Consider the following 27,297-nt stretch of genomic DNA (forward strand, 5'->3'; position numbering starts at 1 on the left):
CAGTTAGGTGGGGTCTTGTTCTATGCATATGGTCTGGTATAAGGGACAGGGAAGCTTCCAAAAGTCTCCTAAAAGCCAGGTGCCCTCTTAGTTAAGCTGTGGGACAAGTATAGTTCTCTCCATTCAGTCCATGAGGAAACTGAGGCTCAGGGAAGCAAGGAGGCTTGCCCAACATCTCACCAGTGGCACAGGGTGGAGCTGGGATTGCCCGTTTGGCTGAATTACACTGAAGGGCATTGCCACACCCACCTTACCATGTCATCTCAGGGACTTCTGAAAGGAAAGATGGGACACCAAGCAGGATACCATATTTGATCATTTCTCATTTTTATCCTCTCTGAAAGTAAGATGTGTCTTACGATTGATCACCTTAGCAGTGTGTCAAGCTTTTTACTTCTTTTCTTATCGTTGCCTAAAATAATGATGAGTCTTAGGTCTGCGTATGAGTGTAACTTAGTTTTAATGAAATAGGTAGTTGGGCTAGAAGACATTGTGGAATGTGTTGACTTATATCAGTCACCACATGTATTCAATAATTCTTAAAAATTCATCTGTATTACAAACCTTTTAACGAATTTGACAAAGACTATGGATTATCTCTCCTACAAAATGCACAAGCATTCAAAATTTTGCACCTCATGTAAAGGGGATTTATACCTTCCCCAAAGTCCATTTATAAAATCGTTAGGAATCCTTAGACCCATTGGTTTAATTAGTAAATGCCTCATTCTTTTAGCAAACATTTATGTATGTAATATGTGTTCACTTAGGCACTGGGCTAGAAAGTTAGATTGAATAATACATAAGATCTAGTGCCTGCCCTCAAGATGCTCAAAGTCTGAGGAATGGAGCTGGAAAGACAAAGAGAAAAATGGAAATAGTGCAGGGTGATGATCACTGTGATTGAAGGACATATTGGGGGGTGACCAGTCACAAAGGGATCAGGAGTCTCCCAGCAGAGCAGTCTCAATGGTTCTTGAAGAACTAATAGAATGTGATGGGCAAAGTGAGTAGCAGGATAGATGCTCACAGTACATTCTAGGGTCTGGTAGGAGAATACGTATATATAGTAAGGTTCTGCAGTAATTCAAGGGCAGCCAGTCAGAAGGTATCACTGAGCAAGGAGGCCAGAAAGAAGAGTGAGATAGAGAGAGATGAGGTCAGACACATGGGTTAGGCAATGATGGAGGAGGGGCTGGTAAGCCAGGCTGAAGAATGTAGACTTTGTCCTGAAAGTGACAGAAAGCTAGTGAATGGAGTTTAAGCATGGATGTGATGCTATTAGATTTTCAGTTTACAAACCTTCCTTTGGCAGAATGACTACACTGCCATTGTCTTCTATAGTTCTGTGGTGATATAACGTATGGTCATATGCACAGAATTTGAGTCTAGATCCATCTGGGGTTCAAATCTTAGCTCACTACTTATGAATTCTATAACCTTGGGCAACTTCCTGAACTTCTATAAACCCTTGCTCTATCAACTGGAGATAGCTGTCATACTCGCCTCATTAGTGGGTAGTGCTTAGCACATTGCCTGGCAGTTGCCAGCACAGTAAATGCTCCTTAAATGCATTAGCTTTTATTGTCATCATTTTACAAAATTGTACTATAATTGCATGGTTATATTTCAGAGAGAAAGAGAAGAGAGAGGTAACAGAGGTAGAAAATAATATGGCCATTCACTGGATTACGTATTACTTGTAGCTATAAGCATTCCTAACTGTTGATGAAGCCTGAACTGCCGGGCAGCAGCAACACTTACAGAGTATTGTCTGTGGACTTGGTATTGCTTTGAAAGCCCTACATGTGTTCGCTCATTTATTCCATGTAACTTATGAGGGATAACCTATTATGATCATCTCCATTTTATAGATAGGGAAACTGAGGCCTTAGTAACTTGCCCATAGTCATGAAGAACTAGAATTTGAACCAGCAAGTGTAGCTCTGGCATCCATACTCTTTATTGCTAAACTATGCTACTTTTGCAGCAAGAAAAGTCATTGCTATGGCAGGTGGGAAGTGGACAGGCTCTTAGATCACTTGGCTTAACTCATCCCTTTATGGATCCATAAACCCAAAGCTACTAGTATCCATCTGTCTATGGCAAGAATGGTTCACCAATTTATTTATTCATGCAACAGCTTATTGATTAAATGTCTACTATACACCAGGCAGTGAAGATACAGTAGTGAGCAGAAGATAGAATCATCCCAGCCTTTATAAAGCTCACAGCCTATCGAAAGAACAAATGGATTCCCTGAGAGCTAAGGTCATAAAAGTTTCAGATGTGGTCAGTGTTCCAGTCATCAAACTTCTCCAGGTCTTTTGATCCCACCATATATTATGTACCTATATCTTTGTATGTGCTATGTCTGCTCCCTCATATAGCTTTTCCCCACTTTTCCTACCTACTAAAATCTGACTTGTTCTTCAAAGCCCCACTCAGGTGTTAAAATCATGTTAAGAGTCTACACCTCTCTGGAGATTTCTCCAAGCATAGCCAGTTATCCCCAACTCGAGCCTCTCACCCTGCTGGTGCCCCACTCTGTCATAAAACTTAACTCTCTTTTTTTTTGACACAGAGTCTTGCTCTGTTGCCCAGGCTAGAGTGCAGTGGTACAATTTCAGCTCACTGCAATCTTCACCTCCTGGGTTTAAGCAATTCTGCCTGAGGCTCCCGAGTAGCTGGGAATACAGGGCCTGCCACTGTGCCTGGCTAATTTTTTGTATTTTTAGTAGAGACGAGGTTTCATCATCTTGGTCAGGCTGGTCTTGAACTCCTGACCTCGTGATCTACCCACCTTGGCCTCCCAAAGTGCTGGGATTACAGGCATGAGCCACCACGCCTGGCTAGAACACTTAGCTCTTAATAGCACAATCGTATGTGGCTAAGTGTGCTCCATCTATTAGCAGAAGAACAAGAAGGAAGTCACCACTGCATACCACCTGCCCAGCACACAGTTGCCGTATTACATGTTTTCTGAGTCCAATAAACAGAAACATTCAGAATTAAGTCCTCCTTCTTCAGAGCATCTCATGAAACATTGTTAGAAATATAGACTCTCAAGTCATCTCTCCAGACCCACTGTACCAGGGTCTGCTTTAATGGAACCCTAGATGATTTGTATGCACATTTAAGACTCAGAAGCACTGGTTTAAGTCATAGTTGTACCATAAAAATGTATTGAATAAAAGACCAGAGGCAGAAACCAGGGCCCTGGTTCTCATTCCATTGTGCATTCTGCCATCCCCAGGTGCTGGGCTCAGAGTCATCAAGTCTTTTGATTCTTGGCATAAATTTGCAGTTTCCAAAGATGAATATACCAAAGGGGCCACAGTAATTTTTAACTCTAATTTGGTTATATAAGTTGTTTATTTGGCTAAAAATAAGTCATGTTACCTAACAGTGACTCTTCAAATAGAATTCTCAAAGAAGCTTTTGCAGAATTCAATAGAATCATTAGAAACATGGTCCCTGTGTAGACTCCTCTCCCTAACTGTGTGTTCTTGGGAAAGTTACTTAACCTCTCTGAGCTTCCATTTTTCTTGATAATAAAGCAAAGGTCATTAAAGCTACTCTGTGGGACTACTATCAGAAGATAAGTTATAAATTATTGCATAATTCTCAATAAATAAAGGGCATATAACTGCTTTTGGAAGATTTTATGAATCTGGAAGTGCTTAATTGCCATGCAGATGGATCTAGAAAGTCCTCAAGTTCTCTAAGTCCATTCAATTGCATTTTGCTGGTTCATGAAACTCTAGTCTACAGGACAGATGTGGTGATTACACATGTTGACAGAGCTGGCTGGAAATTAACAGCCAGTCAAGAAAGCAAGACTCTAAAAATGAGCAAGACTCTAAAATGAGCAAGACTCTAAAAATAAGAATTTTTCTGATCCTTGACAATGGTTCACTAAAACGTTTATCATGGCATAGGGAGAGATAAAGACCAATGTGTCTCCCAGACAAACTCACAAAATATGTGTCAGCAAATGTGCAAATGTACATGAAATGGAGTTGGCAGGGCCAATAGGAAAAGGAATCATGACAGAATCACTGTCCACCAAATCCATGCCTCTGTTTGTATAGTCAATCCATCTGTCACTAGGAAAGGCCATTGAGCCAGAGGCACTGTTCCCAGCCCACTTTGTATCTAGGTGGGAACCTGGAATTGATTCTCCTTAATGGAATCTGAGCAGAAATGATGTATGTCATTTTCTGGTTGAGGTGGTAAAACAGTGAGTGTGAGTACTCTGTGCTTCCTCTTCCAATAACCGAATGCTGGGAACGTCGAGGCCCAAGGGATGGGAGTTACAAACCAAAGGCGCCTTTGTCCCTGAATCACCCACTGACCAGTAATATCAGCAGTGGACACTTGCGTGAATAAATTCGATTGAGTTAAAAATCACTAAAATTGAGAGGGTATTTGACAGAGCAGATAGCTTTACCCTAATGAATACAAGAAGTGTCTTAAGTATCTGGGGAAAAACAGGAAAGATAAATAGAATTCGGCAGGTGGGATGCAGAGGCCCAATGGCTTCCAGTGAAAAGCTCGTGCCTGGGAGGATCTTCAGGTGAACCTGGAGAAGTCTCAGAGGTTGACAGCTGAAATCACCTCGAGCGTTCAAAAAGCCCAGCTTTTGAGTTGAGAAACGGAGGCCCACAAAGATGAGGTGATGCAGTGGAAGTCTCCCTAAGGGTGTGGGAGTCTCCCAAGCATATCGCCTTTAACCACACCCGTTCCTGATGAAGGTAAATAGTTGTGTGAAATGTAAGTCAAAACTTAGAAGTGTACGGCACTTTTTAAGGAAAGTATTGTAGCTTTGAATTTGACTCAATGTAGGAAAAAATACTGACCAAAATTAAGTTAGATTAAAAAAAAAAAAAAAAAAAAAGGCAAGGGAGAAGAAAGAATGCAGAATGCACCAGGCAGTTGACTATGGGGAGAGTGACTTGGAAACGATTTCAAAACTGCTCCCAACACCGCAGCGGGGTTGCTCTGGGGGCTGGGGGAAGCGGGTGGAGCAGCCCGCTGCTGGCTTTGTTCTCCGCCAGGCTAGGGACCGTCCTCCTCTGCTTTCGAGGCTCGGGTCTTATTTTAGCAGCCTGCAGCCTTGCAGTGTGCAGGAGACGCCCCGCCGCCCCGGGAAGATGAACTTCATCTTCCCGAAACCCCCGGAGCCGCGGGCATCTCTGCTCTGAGAACAGCCCCGGAGCGGCCGGGTGGGCGGGCGGCGGGTTTCCGCATCAGTGCACCTGCCCCTAGAAACAGCTCTGAAAACGCGGGGACACGGAGGGCAGGAAACGAAATTTTAATGTAGTGTGCCATGAACTTCTGGAAAAGGGTCTTCAGCACAAGAACTCAGTTCGACGACTTAAAATAAATGGGCTGGGTTGGGAGCCGCCGAACGTGTCGTTTATCGTACGTAAGGCACATGAGCGTGTTGGGGTGGGCGCGCCGGCTTGTTGAATTTTCCTGTTTTTCCTGTAAAAGATATTTTTCGCTACCTCTTTCTCCATGGTGACAGGCACTTTCATCACATGCCACATATTTTATTTGTATATCTATATGATTTGTGTATATTTACATATGAGTATGTAATTTTCTCCCAAATATTTATTTTCTCCCAAGTTATTCGTGCATTTTCTGTTTTCTCTGGATCTGCATTTATGGTCAAGCCATTTTGCCACCAGGGAAGGAATACAGAACACTGTGATTCTCTGCATGGAACGTGGCTCTGCCTTCATGCCTGTTGACTCCTTTACTCAGAATTCATGTATTTGTGTTTCTCACTTGGCTGACTTCATCTCAAATAAAGCCAAGAAGAATCATCATCTCTTCCAGGAAGTTTCCTCTACCTATCTCCCCGTCCCCATCCTCCACCTCCTTGCCCCAGGTTTTCCTCCTTTTATGATCTCTTGGCATTCCTTGGCTGCTTAATAATCAAACCCCACACTGTATTATGATTAATAGGTGCCTATTGTCCTAGAACTAGTATTGATGAATTCTTATTATGTGTGGGACCCATTCCTAGATCTGGGGTACATCTCTTACTGGAATTGCTGTTGGACAAAGCTGTTTGGCAAACTGAAGCATCTAAATCAGTGTAGCTCAATTCTTGGACATGACCCTGGGAATGACCTATCCTGCTATGCCTGCTGAAGGGTTGTGTTAGAATCATGATCTCTGCTGAATTTTAAAACATGTGTTTCTGCATGCCAGGAATAGAACACCTACAGATGCTGGTAGGTGCAAAGTTGTCCTTCCGTCCTACTGATGTTAGGAGGAAAGGAGCTATGAGAAAGGTTTGTCATTTTTGGAGTTGTTTAATGTAAGGACTCTGACTCTATGTTTGGGAAATTTCTACCTTATGATATTCTGTGGATGGGAAATACATTTCCACTGTATAAGCTGAAAATGTCAGAGACTTGCTTTCCAGGTACTCGTAGAAAATGACTGGGTGCTGACCATTCAGACTCATCTGTTGCAGGCTTAAAGTTGAGATGCAAAGAAGAAGCAGGAGCAGGAAGTCAGGGCAGAGCGAAGACAGCAATATCAGTTTCTGGGGCTGCAGAAGGAATTGCAGTGGTGGTATGCCGTGTGTCAGGGGACAGGGTTGATTGCACAAACAATAGACTGGTCAGAGACAGTGGCAGCAGCCTCCTAATTGGCCCAGTGCTCTGGCTTGATTCTGGCTATGGCTTTCACTCTTGGCCTTGCTGCATTCTGGTCCATTTCTCCCATGTACTTCTCCATCCTTCCCCAATTATTCTGTAATCCACCACATAACCTTTCAATACATTTCTTTTGAATCAGTCATGGCTGGATTCTCTTTCTTGCAATTAGGAGACATAACTGAAATGAACTACAACAGACCTAATGCTCTACTACTTGCTTAACTCTGTCTGTTGTATATTTTGTATTAATCTTCACTTACATGATCTACATAAAACCATGCAAAGTGTCTAAGAAGATGACCATTTTACAGAGAAGAATTTTGAGATTCAGGTAAATAAATTGCCCAGTTCAGAAACAATGAACAGGCACAATTTGGATTTTAAAGGTGGTCTGCCTCATACATGCCATGTTGTCCAGTGTTGTGCTGGGCACATAGAGGGCACTGATGCATGGATCGGGGAGTAAGTGGAAAGACGGATGGATGGATGGGTGGATGGATAGAAGAATGGTTGGCCAAAACTAGGTTTGCAAAGGAAAATAAGCTGTCATTTTTTGTATTGTTTTAAACACACTTATGAGAAATATAAGGAGGAGTTGTGTGTGATCACACCTGAAACCCCCAGATTACATTCTGGGATTATTTTTCTTATCATAGTTTAAAAGATGTTTGCTTTTCCCACTCAAAATGTAAAGACAGACATGCCTATTATAGGAGAGCTAGGCAGTAAGTCAACCAGCAAATATAATTGAATTCTGTGACATTCTTCCCTAACTTTAATTTGGAAATGTAGAACTTTCTGATGAATAATCACTAGGTAATGAATTAATCAACCAAATGAGTAAAGGTGCTGGCACTCAAGCAGACAGAAGTCATGGAAGTGTGATGAGAGAACCCAAACACATGGATCATGCGGACAACTGGGGCAAGGGTGTTGGGTTTCTCACCTGACATTCTCATAGCGATGGATGTAGATCCGATGGAACTGGTGCTGCAGGTGCTCGTCTTCCACATTGGTCATGTCGTTGATCATTTCCAGGACAACAAACCGGGGGAGCACAGAAAGAACCAGCCGCTCCTGGAGCAAATGAAGAGGAACAGTCCTGTTAGGCTGACCAGCAAGTCTCAGATGGGAGGGTGGTGAAGTCATGGGGCTTTTGGGTGAGCTTCTTCTGGAACTGCTAATTTCATACCATTCTATGAATATGACAAATATTTATTGAGCACTTATTAGTTGCCAGGCACCCTGCTGGGTGTTGGATATACAGTGGTGAACCAAATGGATGTGGTTCTGATTATGGTGGAGCTTACGTTCGCATAAGAAAGATACATTAAGTATATTACATATCCAAACATACCTACACACATATCTAAAATGTGATGAGTGCTATGCAAAAACAGGTCATGATGAGAGAGTACAATGGTTGATGACAGTGATTCACAACAGGGATTAAGAACGAACTTACCAAGGAATTGATATTTAAAATTGAGACCTGAAAATTTGGAAGGAGTCTGTCTGTGTGGTGCAAGAAGAAGTGCAGGAATTAAAAATAGCAACTGCATATATCCTGAGGCAGGAAAGAGCAATGGTGTGGCTGGGGAGTGGTGATTGCAATGAGGTTGGAGGTGTAGATAGATCTTGCAGGTAAGCTTAGGATGTTTGTGTTTAATTCCAACTATAACTGAAAGCCACTAAATGGCACTAAGCAGCAGAGTACCATAAGCTAATTTATGTTTTAAAAGATCACTTTGACTGGGATTTGGAGAATGTGTTCTGGTAGGGGCCAAGGCTCGAGGCAGAGGGACCAGTTGGGGAAGCTCCTGCAGTGTCCAGGTGAGATAAGATTCATAGAACTGGCAACCGAGATGGCAGGAGAGAGAGAGAAAGTGTCCACCATGATAGCTAGTTTTGAGTTTGGTTGCCTGGGAGAGTGAGCTATACTTATAGAAACAAAGAACATACAGAAGAAACCAGGCTTACAGGGCACTAGCTCTTTATCAAAGACGAGAGGAAGTGAGATGCACACAGCCTGAAAGTGGGTTCCTAACACCAGACAATAATACTTTCTATTGTGATCACCACTGTAGATAAAAGCAAAGTAATGGGTTAATTAGCAACATGAATTAAATTCTAAAAAGTCCTTGTTTTGTGGAAAGTAGGCAAGAGGCTGGCTTCTGACACATGGTTTATGATAGTGTCGAACTGAGTTTAAGACAGGTGCATTCTAATCATCATGGTTCCTCATATCTTTGTAGTGATTTATGGGTATTAAGCATTGTTCACCATTCATTCTTTCATGTGTTTATCTCAAAACCCTGACAGTCAGCTTGCAGAAATAATTATTTTCATATAATGGACAGAGTAAGTCCAGGAGAGATTAAATTACTTGCACAAGCTGAACAGTTATCAAGTGGCAGTTGCAGGGTGCAGTCCTTTCCCTCGTTATTCCTTGCTGAGATTCTTGGTGAGATGAGAAAAGCCCTGGATTCAGCCTGATGGAGAAGTTTAGATTCTGACTTTATCATTGGATATCCATGTGGTATTAGGTAAATGACCTCATCTTTCTGTGCCTTAGTTCCCTAACTTGGCAAATATTAATAGCACTAATATCATCTACTTCAAAGTGTTGCTGTGAGAATTCAATGCGATAAAATATGTGAGGGGCCTGGCATCAAATCCTTCTCCCTCCTCTCACTTCTACTTAAGCCTGCCTCTCATGCAAAAGGCTTTATTAATGAAGTACCCATTGAATGACCTATGATGAAGCTCTTTCTTCTCTTGAACGCTGTCCCCTCATAAGTCTGAGGCATGCATTCTACAACTGCCCCTACATTATGTCCATTTTGTGTTCATTTATGCTATTTGTCAACTTCCCAGGTACTTGTGGCCCTGTTCTCTCAATTGCTGTTGGATGGGAGTAGGTGCTAATCACAGCTTTGAGGGGCACTAGTGCTCCGTCAATGGCTGGGGATGTTTAATTCAGAGCCACTGCATATGTACTTGTAAGGGAGGCAGTCGTGCTGACATACGCCATCCACACACACTCCAGGACACCACAGTCAGTTTGTAAAAGTGTTTAATTGTAAATCATGCTTACACTAGTGTTGTATGAGGCTGATGTTTTAATAACTGGAGTGAGAAAGATGGAAGAACTTATGTTAGGAAGAGAATGGCACAGAAGATAAAGAGGTGGTGAGGCAGCACATAAAATGATCCAAGTGTAGGGAAGAAATGGGAACTGAAGAGAGACACAAGAAAGGTATTCACTCCCAGGAGCTATGTAAGAAGATGTTCCTCCCTGAAATTCAAGTCCATGGACATATTTATGAGGATATCTCATGGATTCTGTGCTCTGACCCTTCATCAGAATGTTCTGAAGGCTCATAAAAGTGAACTGCCCTTGCCCCACTGACCTACTGAGAAAAATGGTCTGAGAAAAATTGTCAAGCAGGTAGAGCTTTAAAAAACTCCTTAGGTTTTTTGGGATACTTTGGTAGGATTGAGAAACGGTGGCTTTTTTCAAGCACTGCTAAGCACATTATTATATTCGACCTTTACTATAGTTCCATAAAACAAGATTTTTCAGAATAAAACAAAAACATGGTTATAGTAAACTGATCACCTAGCAAGATGAGCACCTAGATGATAAGTAGCAAAGAATTGAAACCAAATTCTCCTGACTCCCAAATAGCTCTAACAACTGGACTTCCTACAAAATGTATTCTAATTACCTCTTCCCTGATCCACATGGTTCTTTAATTTTGTAAAAAGTAGTGCCTTAATTTATACTTATTTTTTACTTTTGTAAAAAGTACTGCCTTAATTTTTTAATAAATTAAGGCAGCAGGTGGGATATTCCTATGATTGGGGCTAACAGTAGACAATGAAGCCTCAGAGAAGGAAAGAACCATTGTTCATTAAGGAAGATGAGGGAGGAGTTTCTAAGGAGGGTTCCTGACAAACGGATGAGGGTTCAAACATTGTATTTTTTAATTTATTCATTTAGTAAATATTTATTGAGAACATATTACATGTCAGCTCAGTTCTAGCTATGAGAGAGATGTAAAGAGCAAGACAGCCAAAATCCTAGAGGGAGATTTTGCAGACAGGGACTGACGGGTCCCCTAGATGGCATGGAAAGATATGCATTCTTACAGGGTTACCATCTAGTTGGCTCTGAAGTAACCACTGTGGCCCAGGGACTAAGTTAACAGCTTCATACATAATTTCATGTAATATTCACTGTAACTCCATGGCAGAGATATTCATTGTAGATTAACAAATGAGAAAATGAAGGCTCAGAGTAGTGTCCCAAAGTTACATAGCAAGGAAGGGCCAGCTTCTAGTCTGTCAGAACCCAGAGCCAATTGGAAGCTTCCCCTTCACCTTATAAGAGAAAGCTGTTACTAAAAAAAATTCCTCAAAGCCCCATTTTTAGAAATTGAAAATGTAATTACTACTGAAATTAGAGGTGCACAATTATGTCTATAGTTAAACAAAACATACATGTGATGTTCAATGATTACTTAATTGAATTCTTAATGCAAACAAATAAAAATAAAACAGAATAGTACAGTTAAATCAATGAAAATATGTCAGATGATGCCTAAAATTGTTGCTATCATAAATTACGCAAACTAAAAGCATTTTTAAAATGAAAAATTAAGAAACTTTCTAACTGCAAAGATGACCCATAGTGGGTTTCCTTTTGTGGAACTCAGCTGCTTTTCAGGCACGTGGACTCTGCATCCGATCTTCTGATGTGAAGAAATGCCTAGGGAAGCAGTTATTAAATGCAATTCATCTGAAGTTAAATGTGTGGAACCAGGCCAAGTGGGGTTGCTCAGGCCTGTAATCCCAGCACTTTGGGAGGGTGAGCTGGGAAGATCCCTTGAGCACAAGAGTTTGAGACTAGTCTGGGCAACATGTCAAGACCCCATCTCTACAAAAATATTTAAAAATTAGCCAGGCATGGTGACACATGCCTGTAGTCCCAGATACTTGGGAGACTGAGGTAGGAGGATGGTTTGAGTCGGGGAGGTCAAGACTGCAGTGAGCTGTGTTTGTGCCACTGTACTCCAGCCTGGGCAGCAGAGGAAGACCTTGCCTCAAAAAAAAAAAAAAAAATCTGTGGCACTAGATGGTTGTATCTTTGAATGGGAAAGTGCAGCTTTGTTTGGCTAACCCTTATTTTCTTCCCTGATCCCGACACGCTCTAGGATCCTGTAACATGACATAGTCTTGTCTATCCTTGCATTCTCTATTCTGAGCAGGAGATAACGGGCTATTTATTGTGTTAAGCTGAGCACAGGTCACTACAACGTGTGCTACTAGTCTACTGTCCTTAAACGCCCTTTCTTCATCATCATTTCCTTTGGTTTATACATGGACTCCTAGTCATCTTCAAATTTTAGGGTAAATCTCATTTCTATGGTGAAGGGGATTAGTCACTACTTCCAATAGCATGTCCTTTTGTTCAGATCTTTCTTACGGCATTTATTATGCCACATAGCACCTGTTTGCTTATATACCAGTTAGTAAAGTCTGAGCTATTTGAATTCATCTTTTTGTATCCAACACCCAGAATAATATCTTGTGGTATGGTTTGGCTGTGTCCCCATCCAAATCTCATCTTGAATTGTACTCTCATAATTCCCATGTCTTATGGGAGAAACTTGGTGGGAAATAATTGAATTGTGGAGTGGTTTTCTCCTAACTGTTCTCATGGTAGTGAGTAAGTCTCACAAAATCTGATAGTTTGATAAGGGAAAACCCTTTCGCTCGACTCTCATTCTCTCTTTGCCTGCTGCCATCCATGTAAGATGTGACATGCTTCTCCTTGCTTTCTGCCATGATTGTGAGGCTTCCCCAGCCACATGGAACTGTAAGTTCAATTAAACCTTTTACCTGTATAAATTACCCAGTCTCGGGTATGTCTTTATCAGTAGCATGAAAACAGACAAATATAGCAAATTGGTACCAGGAATGGGGAGCTGCTGAAAAGATACTGGAAAATGTGGAAGCGACTTTGGAACTGGGTAACAGGCAGATGTTGGAACAGTTTAGAGGGCTCAAAATGAGACAGGAAAATGTGGGAAAGTTTGGAACTCCCTAGAGACTTGAATGGCTTTGACCAAAATGCTGATAATGATATGGACAATAAAGTCCTGGCTGAGATGGCCTCAGACAGAGATGAGAAACTTGTTGGGAACTAGAGCAATGGTGACTCTTGTTATGCTTTAGCAAATAGACTGGTGGTATTCTGCTGCTGTCCTACAGATTTGTGAAACTTTGAGCTTGAGAGCTGATTTAGGATATCTGGTAGAAGACATTTTTAAGCAGCAAAGCATTAAAGCAGTGATTTGGCATTTTGTTTTATAAGGGAAGCAGAGCATAAAAGTTTGGAAAATTTGCAGCCTGACAATGTAATAGAAAAGAAAAACAAATTTTCTGAAGAGAAATTCAAGCTGGCTGCAGAAATTTGCATAAGTAACAAGGAGCTGAATGTTGATCCCCAAGACAATGGAGAAAATGTCTCCAGGGCATGTCAGAGGTCTTCATGGCAGCTCCTCCCATCACAGACCCAGAGGCCTAGAAGAAAATGGTTTAGTGGGCCAGGCCCAGGGTCCCCATGCTGTGTGCAGCCTAGGGACTTGGTGCCCTATGTCCTAGCACCTCCAGCTGTGGCTGAAAGGGACCAATGTAGACCTTAGGCCATGGTTTCAGAGGGTGCAAGCCCCAAGTCTTGGCAGCTTCCACATGGTGTTGAGCCTGCGAGTACATAGAAGTCAAGAATTGGGGTTTGGGAACCTCTGGCTGGATTTCAGAAGATGTATGGAAGTGCCTGGATACGCAGGTAGAATTTTGCTACAGGGAGGGGGCATTCATAGAGAACCTCTGCTAGGGCAGTGAAGAAGGGAAAAGTGGGGTCAGAGCCCCCTACAGAGTCCCGACTGGGGTACCACCTAGTGGAGGTATGAGAAGTGGGCCACTGTCCTCCAGACCCCAGAATGGTAGATCTACTGACAGTATGCACCATTCACCTGAATGTCTTTACGTTACGGTATGAGAGAAAAGTGATGCTTAGTGCGCAACATAATCCTTTAGGAGCACCCAGGATATACCCCATGGCCCGCAAAAAATATATGAATAAATCCGTTTATTCACAAATGATGCTTTACAAGTCAGTGAGTAGTAAAAACAGATCTTTTAAGACATTAAAACAGCCCAGTTTATAAATAATTGTAGATAATTAAATGAATAAGAAATAATGAATGCATCCCACTTTCTTGAGGTCTTTATGCAAAAGTTACCCTCTTGTGGAGACATCACTTTATGCCCATATCTCAGTGGTTATACGCTCCTGGCCCTCTCATTTCATGTGCTCTGTATTAGTCTCTTCTCATGCTGCTAATAAAGGCATACCTGAGACTGAATAATTAATAAAGGAAGGAGGTTTAATGGATGCACAGTTCCACCTGGCTGGGAGCCCTCATAATCATGGCAGGAGACAAAGGAAGAGCAAAAGCACATCTGCCATGGTGGCAGACAAGAGAGGCCTGTGCAGGGGAAGTCACATTTATAGAACCATCAGATCTCGTAAGACCTCTTCACTAACAGGAGAACAGTATGGGGGAACCTAGCCCTATGATTCAATTATCTCCACCTGACCCTGCCCTTGACACATAGGGATTATTACAATTCAAGGTGAGATTTGGGTGGAGACACAGCCAAACCGTATCATGCTCCTTTTGTGTTTTATTTATTTTTTCTTTCTTAGGACTCATCATTATTTAAGTTTCTATGTATTTGATTAACTTGTTTATTGTCTGTTCCACTTAGACACAAGCTTTATGATGATATGCCTTTTGTCTCTTTTGTTCAGTACCATAATCCCAGCACCTAGATAAACCCTAGTTTATAATAGGACCTCCATATATATTTGTTCTAGGATTTCTGTAATTACGAACTTGATTTAATCGATCCTTACCTTTCCAGTCTACTGTTCTACAAGTAATAATTGTTAAGTGAGAGAGTACATAATATCAGTTGAAAATTAAACCCTTATTATATTACTGGTTTTGAAAATTTTGAACTATATTGAAGTATATATTGACATGTTTTAACATGCTCTCTGTTTGCATGGATTTATGGAAGATTTGAAACTGTCTTATGGAAGCCTTTGGAATTGTCTGCCTTTGATTTAGTAGTTACAATGTTGATCTTTTGTCAACAGAAATGTTCATAATGGTTTTCTTGGTTACAGGGAAAATGGATGAGTATAGATAAACAATTTACACATTCTTCATTTAATCTTTATTAAGAATTTATCTTAGTGTGAAATTTAACAGAAAACAAAGTAGCTATAAACCTATGACTTATAAATCCTGTAACTATTTCTAGTGCCAAGCACAGCAATAGACAGAAAACAGTGGTGAACAGATAAAGCAAGACATGATGGCTGCATGGTCTGGTGGGAAAGTTGAGATAGTAATCAAATATGCATAGAAATAATTATACAACTACATCTGTAACAAGTTCTATGAAAAAGACACAAAAGGTTCATCAAGAGTCCAAAGTGAAAGGATTAACTTAGATGAGCAGCTAATTGAAGGGTGTGTGTGCAAGCATGTACAAATGTGTTTATGGGTGGGCTAATGGTTGTGAAATACCATTTTAAGAGAAGAGAGCAGTTTGTGCAAAGTCCTGATTGAAGAGGGCACAGCATGAGAAACCAAAAGAAGAATCACGGCTAACGTCCAGCCAAGTAGAGTGAAGTGGAGTGGATATAGGATGGAGACATGCTAGGCCTTGCTGGGTATTTATCTCAAGTTGCCAGAAGCAACTAAAGCGTTTTGCTTGAAGATGAGAGAAATGATGACATTTCGATTTTTTTCAACCTCATTTCAACTGAAATACAGAAAAGAGTAGATTCAATGAAATGGTTAACATAGAGAGAAGGAAGAATGAAAGGAATTAAATGGTTAACATAATTGTCTAGGCAAGAGATGAAGGTAACTTAGACCAAATTCATAGCAGTGCAGATGGAGAAACATGGGCACATTGTGGGGAGACTTGTAGGAATTAGGACCGTGAAAGAGGGAAAGAGGCGTATCAGGAGGACTCCTGGGTTTCTGGACTTGTAAAGGTTGGTGCCTTGGATCTAACTGAATAGACTTCCCATAGGGCAGGTATTAATATTTACTTTGGTCTAGGGAAGAAAAATGACTCAGGTATGTACTGCTTAACTTCTTTACTTCTGTCCATGCAGACATCATTAATTGATTTGAACACTGGCTCTTGCTCAGCCTCCAAAAACAGCACTGACAGGCATCACTAATTGAATAGAATTAACAAGAAAATGAAACCTATTTATTAGTCAGCTTTGGGCTATCATTACAAAGCAAATCCAGGTCCTTGCTTGACCTTATGATTTCAGCTTGTCTTACTTTAGGTAGCACAGAGCAGGAGGGTTTCCACAGCCACCTGGGCACAGGCAGGAATCACACAACCAGAAAAAGAGCTTGGACGTGGTCAGAATGGGAGTAGACAGGACAACTACCTTGTCTTGCAATGAAAACAGAACGTGATGGGCCAGTGCCAGAAGATACAGCAACAATACTAAAGTAGATTGAATACAAATAGTAAATTCAAGCAGGGGGAAGGGGAGATTCTATCAGTGAACAAATCTGGGATGGGGCAGGAGTAAATGAATGTGAAACGGGAAAGCTGTGGTGATATGATCATATGCCAGTATCTTCTTGGAGTATACAAATCTGTATTCTCATAGACAGGACAGTCCCATTGATTGCCTGACTTAGTTTTGGTTTTAACATCACTCTTATTCCCTGTTAAACCACTTACCAAATTTAAACCCTGCTGTTCTTAGGAGAAATTCCAAACCCCCTGTAATACCTACTGACCACTGTTTCAGATTCCAGTCACTCCTTCCCTTCCTTCTCATTCTTGGCAAAAAGCACAAAGAAGGCCTTTTACTTCCTTAAAAATCTCCAATCACTTTCTCTCTTTCTTTTTTGAGTTGGAGTCGCACTCTGTCACTTAGGCTGGAGTGCAGTGGTGTGATCTTGGTTCACTGCAACCTCTGCCTCCCGGGTTAAAGCCATTCTCCTGCCTCAGCCTCCCAAGTAGCTGGGATTACAGGTGCCTGCCACCACACCTAACTAATTTTTTGTGATTTTAGTAGAGACAGGGTTTCACCACGTTGGCTAGGCTAGTCTTGAACTTCTGACCTCAAGTGATCTACCCTCTTCAGTTTCCCAAAGTGCTGGAATTATAGGTGTGAGCCACTGTCCAATTACTTTCTTAACCGGAGTCTTCGTACATCTCTCCCTAGTTTTTTACAGCTCCCAATCATCCTTCAGAGTTCTGCTTTAAAGTCACTTAATGTTCTTTCCTTTGAGAGGCCTCTGTACCATTGCCCTGCAACACAGAACCTTTTTATCCTTTGACTTCCCTTCTTGTAATGCTCATCACACATGGTTAGTTGTCTCGTTCCCCTAATAAGACTATAGGTGCTTTGAAGACAGTGATTCTCTCTGCTTTGTTCACTTAAGATCATCAGCAATTTCTTCAGTGCTTGGGAGTAGCAGGTTCTAAGTAAATATTTCTGGAGCAAACTTGTGAACACATAGAAGGCAGGGGCTGTATCCAGCTTACAGCTGCATTTTCTGCAGTGGCCAGTAATGTACCTGGTAGAGAACATTGAGGAAATATTTTCTAGACTCACTTAAGCCCAGGAATTCAAGGCTGCAGTGAGCTATGATCATGCCACCACACTCCTGTCTGGGCAACAGAGTGAGACTCTGTCTCTCAAAATAAAACAAAATTATTAGAGTCTTTTTAATAATTAATAAGGTAACAACACTCATTAGATCCTAAAGTATTATATTATCAATGCTTCCATGGGAGACCTTGAAAATAAAATTTTACTGGCAAAATTCTCAAGCACCCAGGCTTGCCAGCCGCCAGCCAGTTGTGCTACTGGCAACCATCCCAGCTCCTCCCTTTGTAAAGCATTTTCTGCAAGACATAGAGGTTTGCCTGGAGTCTGCTTATAAAAGCCCATTTTTAACACTGTTGTTTCCCTCACATTTGTTCACTGCCTGAGAAACATCATTTAAATTCCCTGAAAACACACTCTGAAATAAAATAGGAAAGTTCATTCTTTAATTCGATTCCCAACTCCAACTGGGGTGCAATATAGCCTTTTCTGGCTTTAGGGATCAGAAGTACCAGCTTCTCTCCTGGAGCCAGACTGTGGCCCTGGGTGGCCTTTGTGCTCACATTCTGCACATCTTTTTTTCCCTGAATCTTTCCATTTGCATGAAAAGAGACCCTGGGTTGATTCAAAGTCCATTAGCGGCTCCTGTCTGGATTCCTCTCTCATCTCAAATAACAAACTCTATTCATGTCATCAAAATGGTTTCACAGGCATCAAATGCTACAGTACACCCCGAGGGCAAGTCAAGGTGAAAACAGTGAGGGATTCAGAGTGTTTATTTTACGCAGATGCTTATAGTGGTGAAGAAAAATGTAGTAGGGCAGCCCTGTGAATCAGACAGCACTTCTGAGTTTACACATAGCAGTAGTGTTTCTGAAAGCTTCAGGGAGAGCTCTCCACTTTCAAGCTCTCACAAGCAGAGAGACTTCTTGTTAACCTCTTTCTCTCCACTGCAGGCAAAGCAGCATTAACTGGAGTCAAGGTCCAGGCTCTGGGGAGAGACTTGTTTCGGAGTTACAGACAACATCTTATTGTTGTCTATCACACATTATGTAGCACACCAAGTGCTTACTATCCATTGTCAAACTGAAACCTCACATTAATTATAAGAGGGAATACGATGCTATTTTCATTTCATTTTACGTATGAAGATACTGAAAATCAAAGAGTTTAAGTAAATCAGGCAACCCAGAATCATGCATTTGGCAAGTGCACAGTGAAGACCTAAGCCCATGGCTTTTTTTTTTCCTTTCTTTTTTTTTTCTGAAACTTGGATCAGAGTTCACCCATTTAATCATTTATTTACTAAGTAAGTCCAGGAGTAGATGGCTTAGTGCTTGGCATGACGAATCAGCAGAAAACAAAAACAGACATGGCGCTCACTTTTGCAGAACCATTGTTCTAAAAGCAACAGACCAACCCTGTCGTGGAGTTTAAGTGGAGTTTGTGACTGCCTTAGCAAAATGGCCAATGAAGAAAGTTTCAAGGAGGTGACATTTAACTGGTACCTGAAGGACAGAAGGAGCTAGACCTGTAGAAAGCTAGGGAAAGGTGTTTAAGACATAGGGGAACAGCCAATGCTGAGGCTATGGTATGCTGCCTTTTATTAAATTAAATCATTTATATATTCAACAAATTTTTATTGACTTCATGAGGAGTTTAGTCCCCAGGATGGCAGGAAAGGGAGAAAGATGATAATAATGTTATCAGAGAGGTCCAGCAGCAGTTTGACGACTATTACAACAGTAAGTCAAGAGCAGGCCCATGCTAGATACGTGGTCAGGCAACTCAGTTACTTAGGCTGTTTTAACAGCAGCAGACGAGATCCTGGGGAAGCTATTAGAGCTGAGAACAGAAAGGAGGAAAAGCTGGGCTTCTGCATGGGCTAACATCCACACTCAGAGCAAGACAGAGACCAAGTGTCAGAAAGATCTATGGAGACTAAAAGCTAGGTGCTTAGTCTCAGAAATAAGACGTGCTTATCACTAAAATAAAGGCTTTCCACCCCAATGTGTTAGGCCATGAGGTTACTCAGATGGGTCATACATTCCTTTGACGATGCTGGATCTGTACCTGGGATGCCTTCTCCAACTGGTCTGCTAAAGTGACACCACCTCCATGAAGCTCCCCTAAGTCCTCTTATGCCATGTAGACCCGCTTCCTTCTGCCTCACTGAAACCTGCATCAACCTTTAAATCATCACCTGTACCACCTTAGTGTGGTAGAAGCTCTATTGGCTGACCTCCTTTTAATCAACTCTCTGGCTTAATTGATTTACTGGACTAACCCACTCTCTTCCATCACTCTCTCATACATGTTGGTGGGTCAGGCCACTACAGGGTGAAAGGTTCCCAGATATTAAAAAGATTTACAAATTCCTACAGCTTCTATTCTATCTGTAGCCCCATGCTGACCGGAAAGCACTGACTTGTCCCCAGACCCAGCTATGTTAGTTTTATCTGTTAGTGTACTTACATGATTTAATTAAATATTAAGTAAATATACTAAATAAGTAGGAAAAAAAGAGATGCCCTTTGCATGAAAATGAACTCAAAGACTTTTGGGAAGACTGTAATGCTGAGCAGCTAAAACAATGATACCAAATTAGATGCAGGCAAGATAGCTGTAAACATTTATGAAAAAAATCATCAAAATCAAGAAGTCACTCTGATAATTTTGAGAGTACTTTTAAATTCTCAGTACATTTTAAGGAACTAGAAATATTAACTAATGCTTTTTGACTGTTGTCTCTGTAAGAAACAATAGATAGATACTAAAAAAAATGCTTTCCACGGTAGTTGAACTAACTTACATTTCTACCAACAATGTATTCCCTTTTCTGTACAGCCTCACCAGCATCTGTTATGTTTTCACTTTTTAATAATATCATACAGGCCGGGTGCAGTGGCTCAAGCCTGCAATCCCAGCACTTTGGGAGGCCGAGGCGGGTGGATCAAGAGGTCAAAAGATCGAGACCATCCTGGTCAACACGGTGAAACCCCGTCTCTACTAAAAATACAAAAAATTAGCTGGGCATGGTGGTGTGTGCCTGTAATCCCAGCTACTCAGGAGGCCGAGGCAGGAGAATTGCCTGAACCCAGGAGGCGGAGGTTGCGGTGAGCCGAGATCGCGCCATTGCACTCCAGCCTGGGTAACAAGAGCGAAACTCCGTCCCCAAAAAAAAAAAAAAAAAAAAAAAAATAATAATAATAATATCATACACTACTGGTGTAAGATAGTGTCTCATTGTGGTTTTGCATTGCATTTCTCTGGTGATTAGTGATGGTGAGCATTTTTTTCATATGTTTCTTGGCCTCTCATGTATTTTTTGAGAAGTGTCTGTTCCTGTCCTTTGCCCACTTTTTAAAGGGGTTATTTGGTTTTTGTTTGTGGGTTTGTTTACATTCCTCATAGATTCTGGATATTAAACCTTTGTTAGATGCATAGATCATGAATGTTTTCTCTCATTCTGTAGGGTAATTTTTACTCTGTTGATAGTTTATTTTGCTGCGTAGAAGCTCTTTAATTTAATCAGGTCCCACTTGTTAACTTTTGCTTTTGTTGCAATTGCTTTTGAGGACTCAGTCATAAATTATTTGCCAAGATATCACAATGGTATTAAACTTTGAGTATACATGGACACAAAGATGGAAATAATAGATACTAGGGACTCCCAATGGAGGAGGGAGGGGGGACAAGGGCTGAAAAACTACCTCTTGGGTAGTATGCTCACTGCCTGGGTGACGAGATCAATCATTCTCCAAACCTTAGCATCACACAATATACCAATGTAACAAACCTGTAGCTATTTCCCTGAATCGAATAAAAGCTGAAAATAAAATAAATAAACCAGTGGTGCATGCCTACATCATCAGGCTGCATCATGAAAGTGACACATTTGACCTCATTAAGCAATGTTATGTTCTTGCAAGATACTAATAACTGCTCTACTTACTAGCAATATGTTGCCCATTAAGCCAAATTCAATACTTGACATCATCAGAATATTTGATTTCTGATAATCATTTGAATATAAAATGCAAATTTTATATTTAAATAATGCCTTAGCATTATTTAAAAAGAATAGATAATAATTTTATTGTTTTAAGTTACAAATAAAAGGTTTATGTATAATTTTTCATTTTAGTTTCCTTTTGCAATTAATCAGCAACCCATATTGATTAATTCAGTTGAAAAGAAATTTGCAGTTTCTGTTTGAATATCTGTCATCCTCATTAGAATGTGAAATATTTGAGAGCCAAGGTAATGCTTTCTCTGTCTCCAGAACCCAACACACGCTTAGTAAAAAAAGAAGTGACTGTATTTGCCTAGACTCCTTTGGTGATCAAAATACTCATATTTTCCTCAGTATTCACCTGAAGCAAAATCAAACTTGATCATTAGAAAACTGGGATGACTTATGGAATTTAAAGGCAAAACTGAGGCTGGACCTTAGGAATAAAAGGGACTCCAGGACTCATCGTGATACCCTTAAACTTGGGTCTCTGCTTCTTCTGAAGGGTAGCTTTCTCATCCCCTCTCACTTGTCAGCCACTAAGACCACTGGATCTATGCACCTTATGTCTATGCATTTGGGGAAACCTTGTTCAGTTTCAGTCTCGACATGTCTGAATAAGAGCTCTTCATGGGTCAAACAATGGCTCCTGCCTAAGGTAAATGATTGAGGTGCAGGGCCATATTAATAAACATATTTATCAGGTGGTCACTGTTAAGGGAGTATGGGTTAGGTGCAAAAGGTAGAAGGGAAGTCCCAGAAAAGAGATGGGCACAGCAGGAAATAAATTGGTACAATAAGGTTGACAATGTATGTGTGTGGAAGGAACAGATGACTGAAAGGCAAATACTTAACCCAGACCAGCATCAAGTATCTAACTCTGAAAGGAGGAAAGCAAAGCAGGGAACTTGAAGTGACTGGTAAGCAACTGCAAAGGGCAGCATAGCAGAAGAATCATGTGCGTGATCCTGAAGCTAGGCTCTGGGTTTGGACCCTACCTCCATCCCTTTCCAGCTTTTAACCCCTCTGTACCAGTGCCTCATGTGTGAATTGCAGATGACAGTAATAGCATCTATTTTATAGGATTGGTGTGGGGTTAAATAGGTTAATATTTATAGAAGAATTAGATAGCGTCTAGCACATTGTAATCACAGCACAGACATTTGTTAAATTAACTGGCAAACCTGCTCTATTTTAAGTATTGTTTTTGAACTCTAATTGCATATTTGTGCTAAAGCTTTTGTGCTTTTAGAAAAAAGGAGTTACCCAGAAAATATAGGGGAAATAAATAGACTTAATATGTGAAAAGCCAATTGTGTTACATAGTGAAAACTTTTAATAATTTGAACAAAAATTAAAAATTTTCATTGCCAAAATCTTGACTCTCACACTTAGGTTTATATCTTAAGGGGCTTGAATGAAATTTTTACCCATAACTATTTCTAAAAGTCAGTTGTGATCATAGCCTTGCAGAAGCTAGCTTCGCTTCATTGGCTCCTGAAGACATATTCTTTTTTTTTTCCCATTTATTTATTTTATTTCATTTTAGGTTTTGGGGTACATGTGAAGAACATGCAAGATTGTTGCATAGGTACACACGTGGCAGTGTGATTTGCTGCCTTCCTCTCCATCACCTACCTCTGGCATCTCTCCCCTTGCTATCTCTCCCCAGCTTCCCACCCCCCACCGTCCCTCCCCTATTTCCCCCCAACTGCCCCCAGTGTGTAGTGCTCCCCTCCCGGTGTCCATGTGTTCTCATTGTTCAACACCCACCTATGAGTGAGAACATGCGGTGTTTGATCTTTTGCTCTTCTGTCAGTTTGCTGAGAATGATGGTTTCCAGGTTCATCCATGTCCCTACAAAGGACACAAACTCATCGTTTTTGATGGCTGCATAATATTCCATGGTGTATGTGTGCCATATTTTCCCTGTCCAGTCTATCATCGATGGGCATTTGGGTTGGTTCCAGGTCTTTGCTATTGTAAACAGTGCTGCAATGAACATTCTTGTGCACGTGTCCTTATAGTAGAACAATTTATAATACTTTGGATATATACCCATTAATGGGATTGCTGGGTCAAATGGAAGTTCCATTTCTAGGTCCTTGAGAAATCGCCACACTGTCTTCCACAATGGTTGAACTCATTTACACTCCCACCAACAATGTAAAAGTGTTCCTATTTCTCCACATCCTCTCCAGCATCTGTTGTCTCCAGATTTTTTAATGATTGCCATTCTAACTGCTGTGAGATGGTATCTCAATGTAGTTTTGATTTGCATTTCTCTAAAGACCAGTGATGATTAGCATTTTTTCATATGTTTGTTGGCCTCATGTATGTCTTCTTTTGTAAAGTGTCTGTTCATATCCTTTGCCCACTTTTGAATGGGCTTGTTTGTTTTTTTCTTGTAAATCTGTTTTAGTTCTTTGTAAATCCTGGATATCAGCCCTTCGTCAGATGGGTAAACAGCAAAAATTTTTTCCCATTCTGTTGGTTGCTGATTCACTCTAATGACTGTTTCTTTTGCTGTGCAGAAGCTGTGGAGTTTGATTAGGTCCCATTTGTCTATTTTGGCTTTTGTTGTCAATGCGTTTGGTGTTTTGGTCATGAAGTCCTTGCCTACGCCTATGTCCTGAATGGTTTTGCCTAGATTTTCTTCTAGGGTTTTTATGGTGTTAGGTCTTATGTTTAAGTCTTTAATCCATCTGGAGTTAATTTTAGTGTAAGCTGTCAGGAAGGGGTCCAGTTTCTGCTTTCTGCACATGGTTAGCCAGCTTTCCCAACACCATTTATTGAACAGGGAATCCTTTCCCCATTGCTTATTTTTGTCTGGTTTGTCAAAGATCAGATTGTTGTAGATATGTTGTGTTGCCTCCGAGACCTCTGTTCTGTTCCATTGGTCTATATCTCTGTTTTGTTACCAGTACCATGCTGTTTTGATTACTGTAGTCTTGTAGTATAGTTTGCAGTCCCATAGTGTGATGCCTCCTGCTTTGTTCTTTTTGCTTAGAATTGACTTGGCTATGCGGGCTCTCTTTTGGTTCCATATGAAGTTTAAGGTGGTTTTTTCCAGTTCTGTGAAGAAGGTCATTGGCAGCTTGATGGGGATAGCATTGAATCTGTAAATTACTTTGGGCACCATGGCCATTTTCACGATATTGATTCTTCCTAACCATGAACATGGAATGTTTCTCCACCTGTTTGTGTCCTCTCTTATTTCGTTGAGCAGTGGCTTGTAGTTCTCCTTGAAGAGGTCCTTTACATTCCTTGTTAGTTGTATTCCTAGGTATTTTATTCTCTTTGTGGCAATTGTGAACGAAAGTTTGTTCTTGATTTGGCTCTCTTTAAGTATGTTATTGGTGTATAGGAATGCATGTGATTTTTGCACATTGATTTTGTATCCTGAGACTTTGCTGAACTTGCTTATCAGTTTCAGGAGATTTGGGGCTGAGACTATGGGGTCTTCTAGATATACAATCATATCATCTGCAAATAGAGACAATTTGACTTCCTCCTTTCCTATTTGAATGCCCTTTATTTCTTTTTCTTGCCTGATTGCTCTGGCTAGAACTTCTAGTACTATATTGAATAGGAGTGGTGAGAGAGGGCATCCTTGTCTAGTGCCACATTTCAAGGGGAATGCTTCCAGTTTTTGCCCATTCAGTATGATAATGGCTGTTGGTTTGTCGTAAATAGCTTTTATTATTTTGAGATACATTCCATCAATACCTAGCTTGTTGAGGGTTTTTAGCATAAAGGGCTGTTGAATTTTGTCAAAGGCCTTCTCTGCATCAATTGAGATAATCGTGTGGTTTTTGTCTTTGGTTCTGTTTATGTGGTGAATTACGTTTATAGACTTGCGTATGTTGAACCAGCCTTGCATCCCCGGGATGAAGCCTACTTGATCATGGTGGATAAGCTTTTTGATGTGCTGTTGCAAACGGCTTGTCAGTATTTTATTGAAGATTTTTGCATTTATGTTCATCATGGATATTGGCCTGAAGTTTTCTTTTCTTGTTGAGTCTCTGCCGGGTTTGGAATCAGGATGATGTTGGTCTCATAAAATGATTTGGGAACAATTCCCTCTTTTTGTATTGTTTGGAATAGTTTCAGAAGGAATGGTACCAGCTCGTCTTTGAATGTCTGGTAGAATTCGGCTGTGAACCGTCTGGACCTGGGCTTTTTTTGGGTGGTAAGCTCTTAATTGCTGCCTCAACTTCAGACCTTGTTATGGGTCTGTTCAGGGTTTTGGCTTCTTCCTGGTTTAGGCTTGGGAGGAGGCAAGTGTCCAGGAATTTATCCATTTCTTCCAGGTTTACTAGTTTATGTGCATAGAGTTGTTTGTAATAATCTCTGATGATGGTTTGAATTTCTGTGGAATCTGTGGTGATATCCCCTTTATCGTTTTTTATGGCATCAATTTGGTTATTCTGTCTTTTCTTTTTTATTAATCTGGCTAGTCGCCTGTCTATTTTGTTGATCTTTTCAAAAAACCAGCTCCTGGATTTACTGATTTTTTGAAGGGTTTTTTGTGTCTCTCTCTCCTTCAGCTCTGCTCTGATCTTAGCTATTTCTTGTCTTCTGCTAGACTTTGAGTTTTTTTGATCTTGCTCCTCTAGCTCTTTTAATTTTGATGATAAGGTGTCAATTTTTGATCTCTCCTTTCTTCTCATGTGGGCACTTATTGCTATATGTTTTCCTCTAGAGACTGCTTTAAATGTGTCCCAGAGATTCTGGTATGTTGTGTCTTCATTCACGTTGGTTTCGAAGAACATCTTTATTTCTGCCTTCATTTCATTGTTTATCCAGTCAAGATTCAAGACCATGTTGTTCAGTTTCCATGAAGCTGTGCGGTTCTGAGTTAGTTTTTGAATTCTGAGTTCTAACTTGATTGCACTGTGGTCTGAGAGACTGTTTGTTACGATTTCCGTTCTTCTGCATTTGCTGAGGAGTGATTTACTCCCAATTATGTGGTCAATTTTAGAGTAGGTGTGATGTGGTGATGAGAAGAATGTATATTCTGTGGATTTGGGGTGGAGAGTTCTGTAAATGTCTATTAGGTTTGCTTGGTCCAGGTCTGAGTTCAAGTCCTGGATATCTTTGTTAATTTTCTGTCTGGTTGATCTGTCTAATATTGACAATGGGGTGTTAAAGTCTCCCACTATAATTGTGTGGGAGTCTAAGTCTCTTTGTAAGTCATTAAGAACTTGCCTTATGTATCTGGGTGCTCCTGTATTGGGTGTGTATATATTTAGGATCGTTAGCTCTTCTTGTTGCATTGATCCTTTTACTATTATGTAATGTCCTTCTTTGTCTCTTTTGATCTTTGTTGGTTTAAAGTCTATTTTATCAGAGATGAGAATTGCAACTCCTGCTTTTTTTTGCTCTCCATTTGCTTGGTAAATCTTCCTCCATCCCTTTATTTTGAGCCTTTGTGTATCCTTGCATGTGAGATGGGTTTCCTGGATACAACACGCTGATGGGTTTTGTCTTTTTATCCAATTTGCCAGTCTTTGTCTTTTGATTGGGGCATTTAGTCCATTTACATTTAGGGTTAATATTGTTATGTGTGAGTTTGATACTGCCATTTTGGTGCTAGCTGGTTGTTTTGTCCATTAGTTGATGCAGATTCTTCATTGTGTTGATTCTCTTTACCATTTGGCATGTTTTTGGAGTGGCTGGTGCTGGTTGTTCCTTTATATGCATAAAGCCTCTTTCAGAAGCTCTTGTGAAGCTGGCCTGGTGGTGACGAAATCTCTGAGTACTTGCATGTTCACAAAGGATTTTATTTTTCCTTCACTTATGAAGCTTAGTTTGGCTGGATAGGAGATTCTGGGTTGAAAGTTCTTTTCCTTAAG

At 40.7% G+C, this 27,297-nt stretch overlaps 1 protein-coding gene across 3 annotated transcripts in view; it reads right to left on the bottom strand.

Moving 5' to 3' along the window:
* ADCY8 (adenylate cyclase 8) overlaps window positions 1–27,297 on the bottom strand; it is a 261,483-nt gene that overhangs the window by 154,416 nt on the left and 79,770 nt on the right. For all 3 annotated transcript variants that reach the window (XM_032253684.1, XM_032253696.1, XM_032253691.1), the window contains exon 3: window positions 7,630–7,760. In XM_032253684.1, coding sequence (XP_032109575.1) covers window positions 7,630–7,760 — 131 coding nt within the window. The remainder of the gene's footprint in view (window positions 1–7,629; window positions 7,761–27,297) is intronic.

Source organism: Sapajus apella, unplaced genomic scaffold (assembly GCF_009761245.1).
Source record: "Sapajus apella isolate SASKATOON/1434 unplaced genomic scaffold, GSC_monkey_1.0 scaffold3, whole genome shotgun sequence".
Lineage (NCBI taxonomy): Eukaryota > Metazoa > Chordata > Mammalia > Primates > Cebidae > Sapajus > Sapajus apella.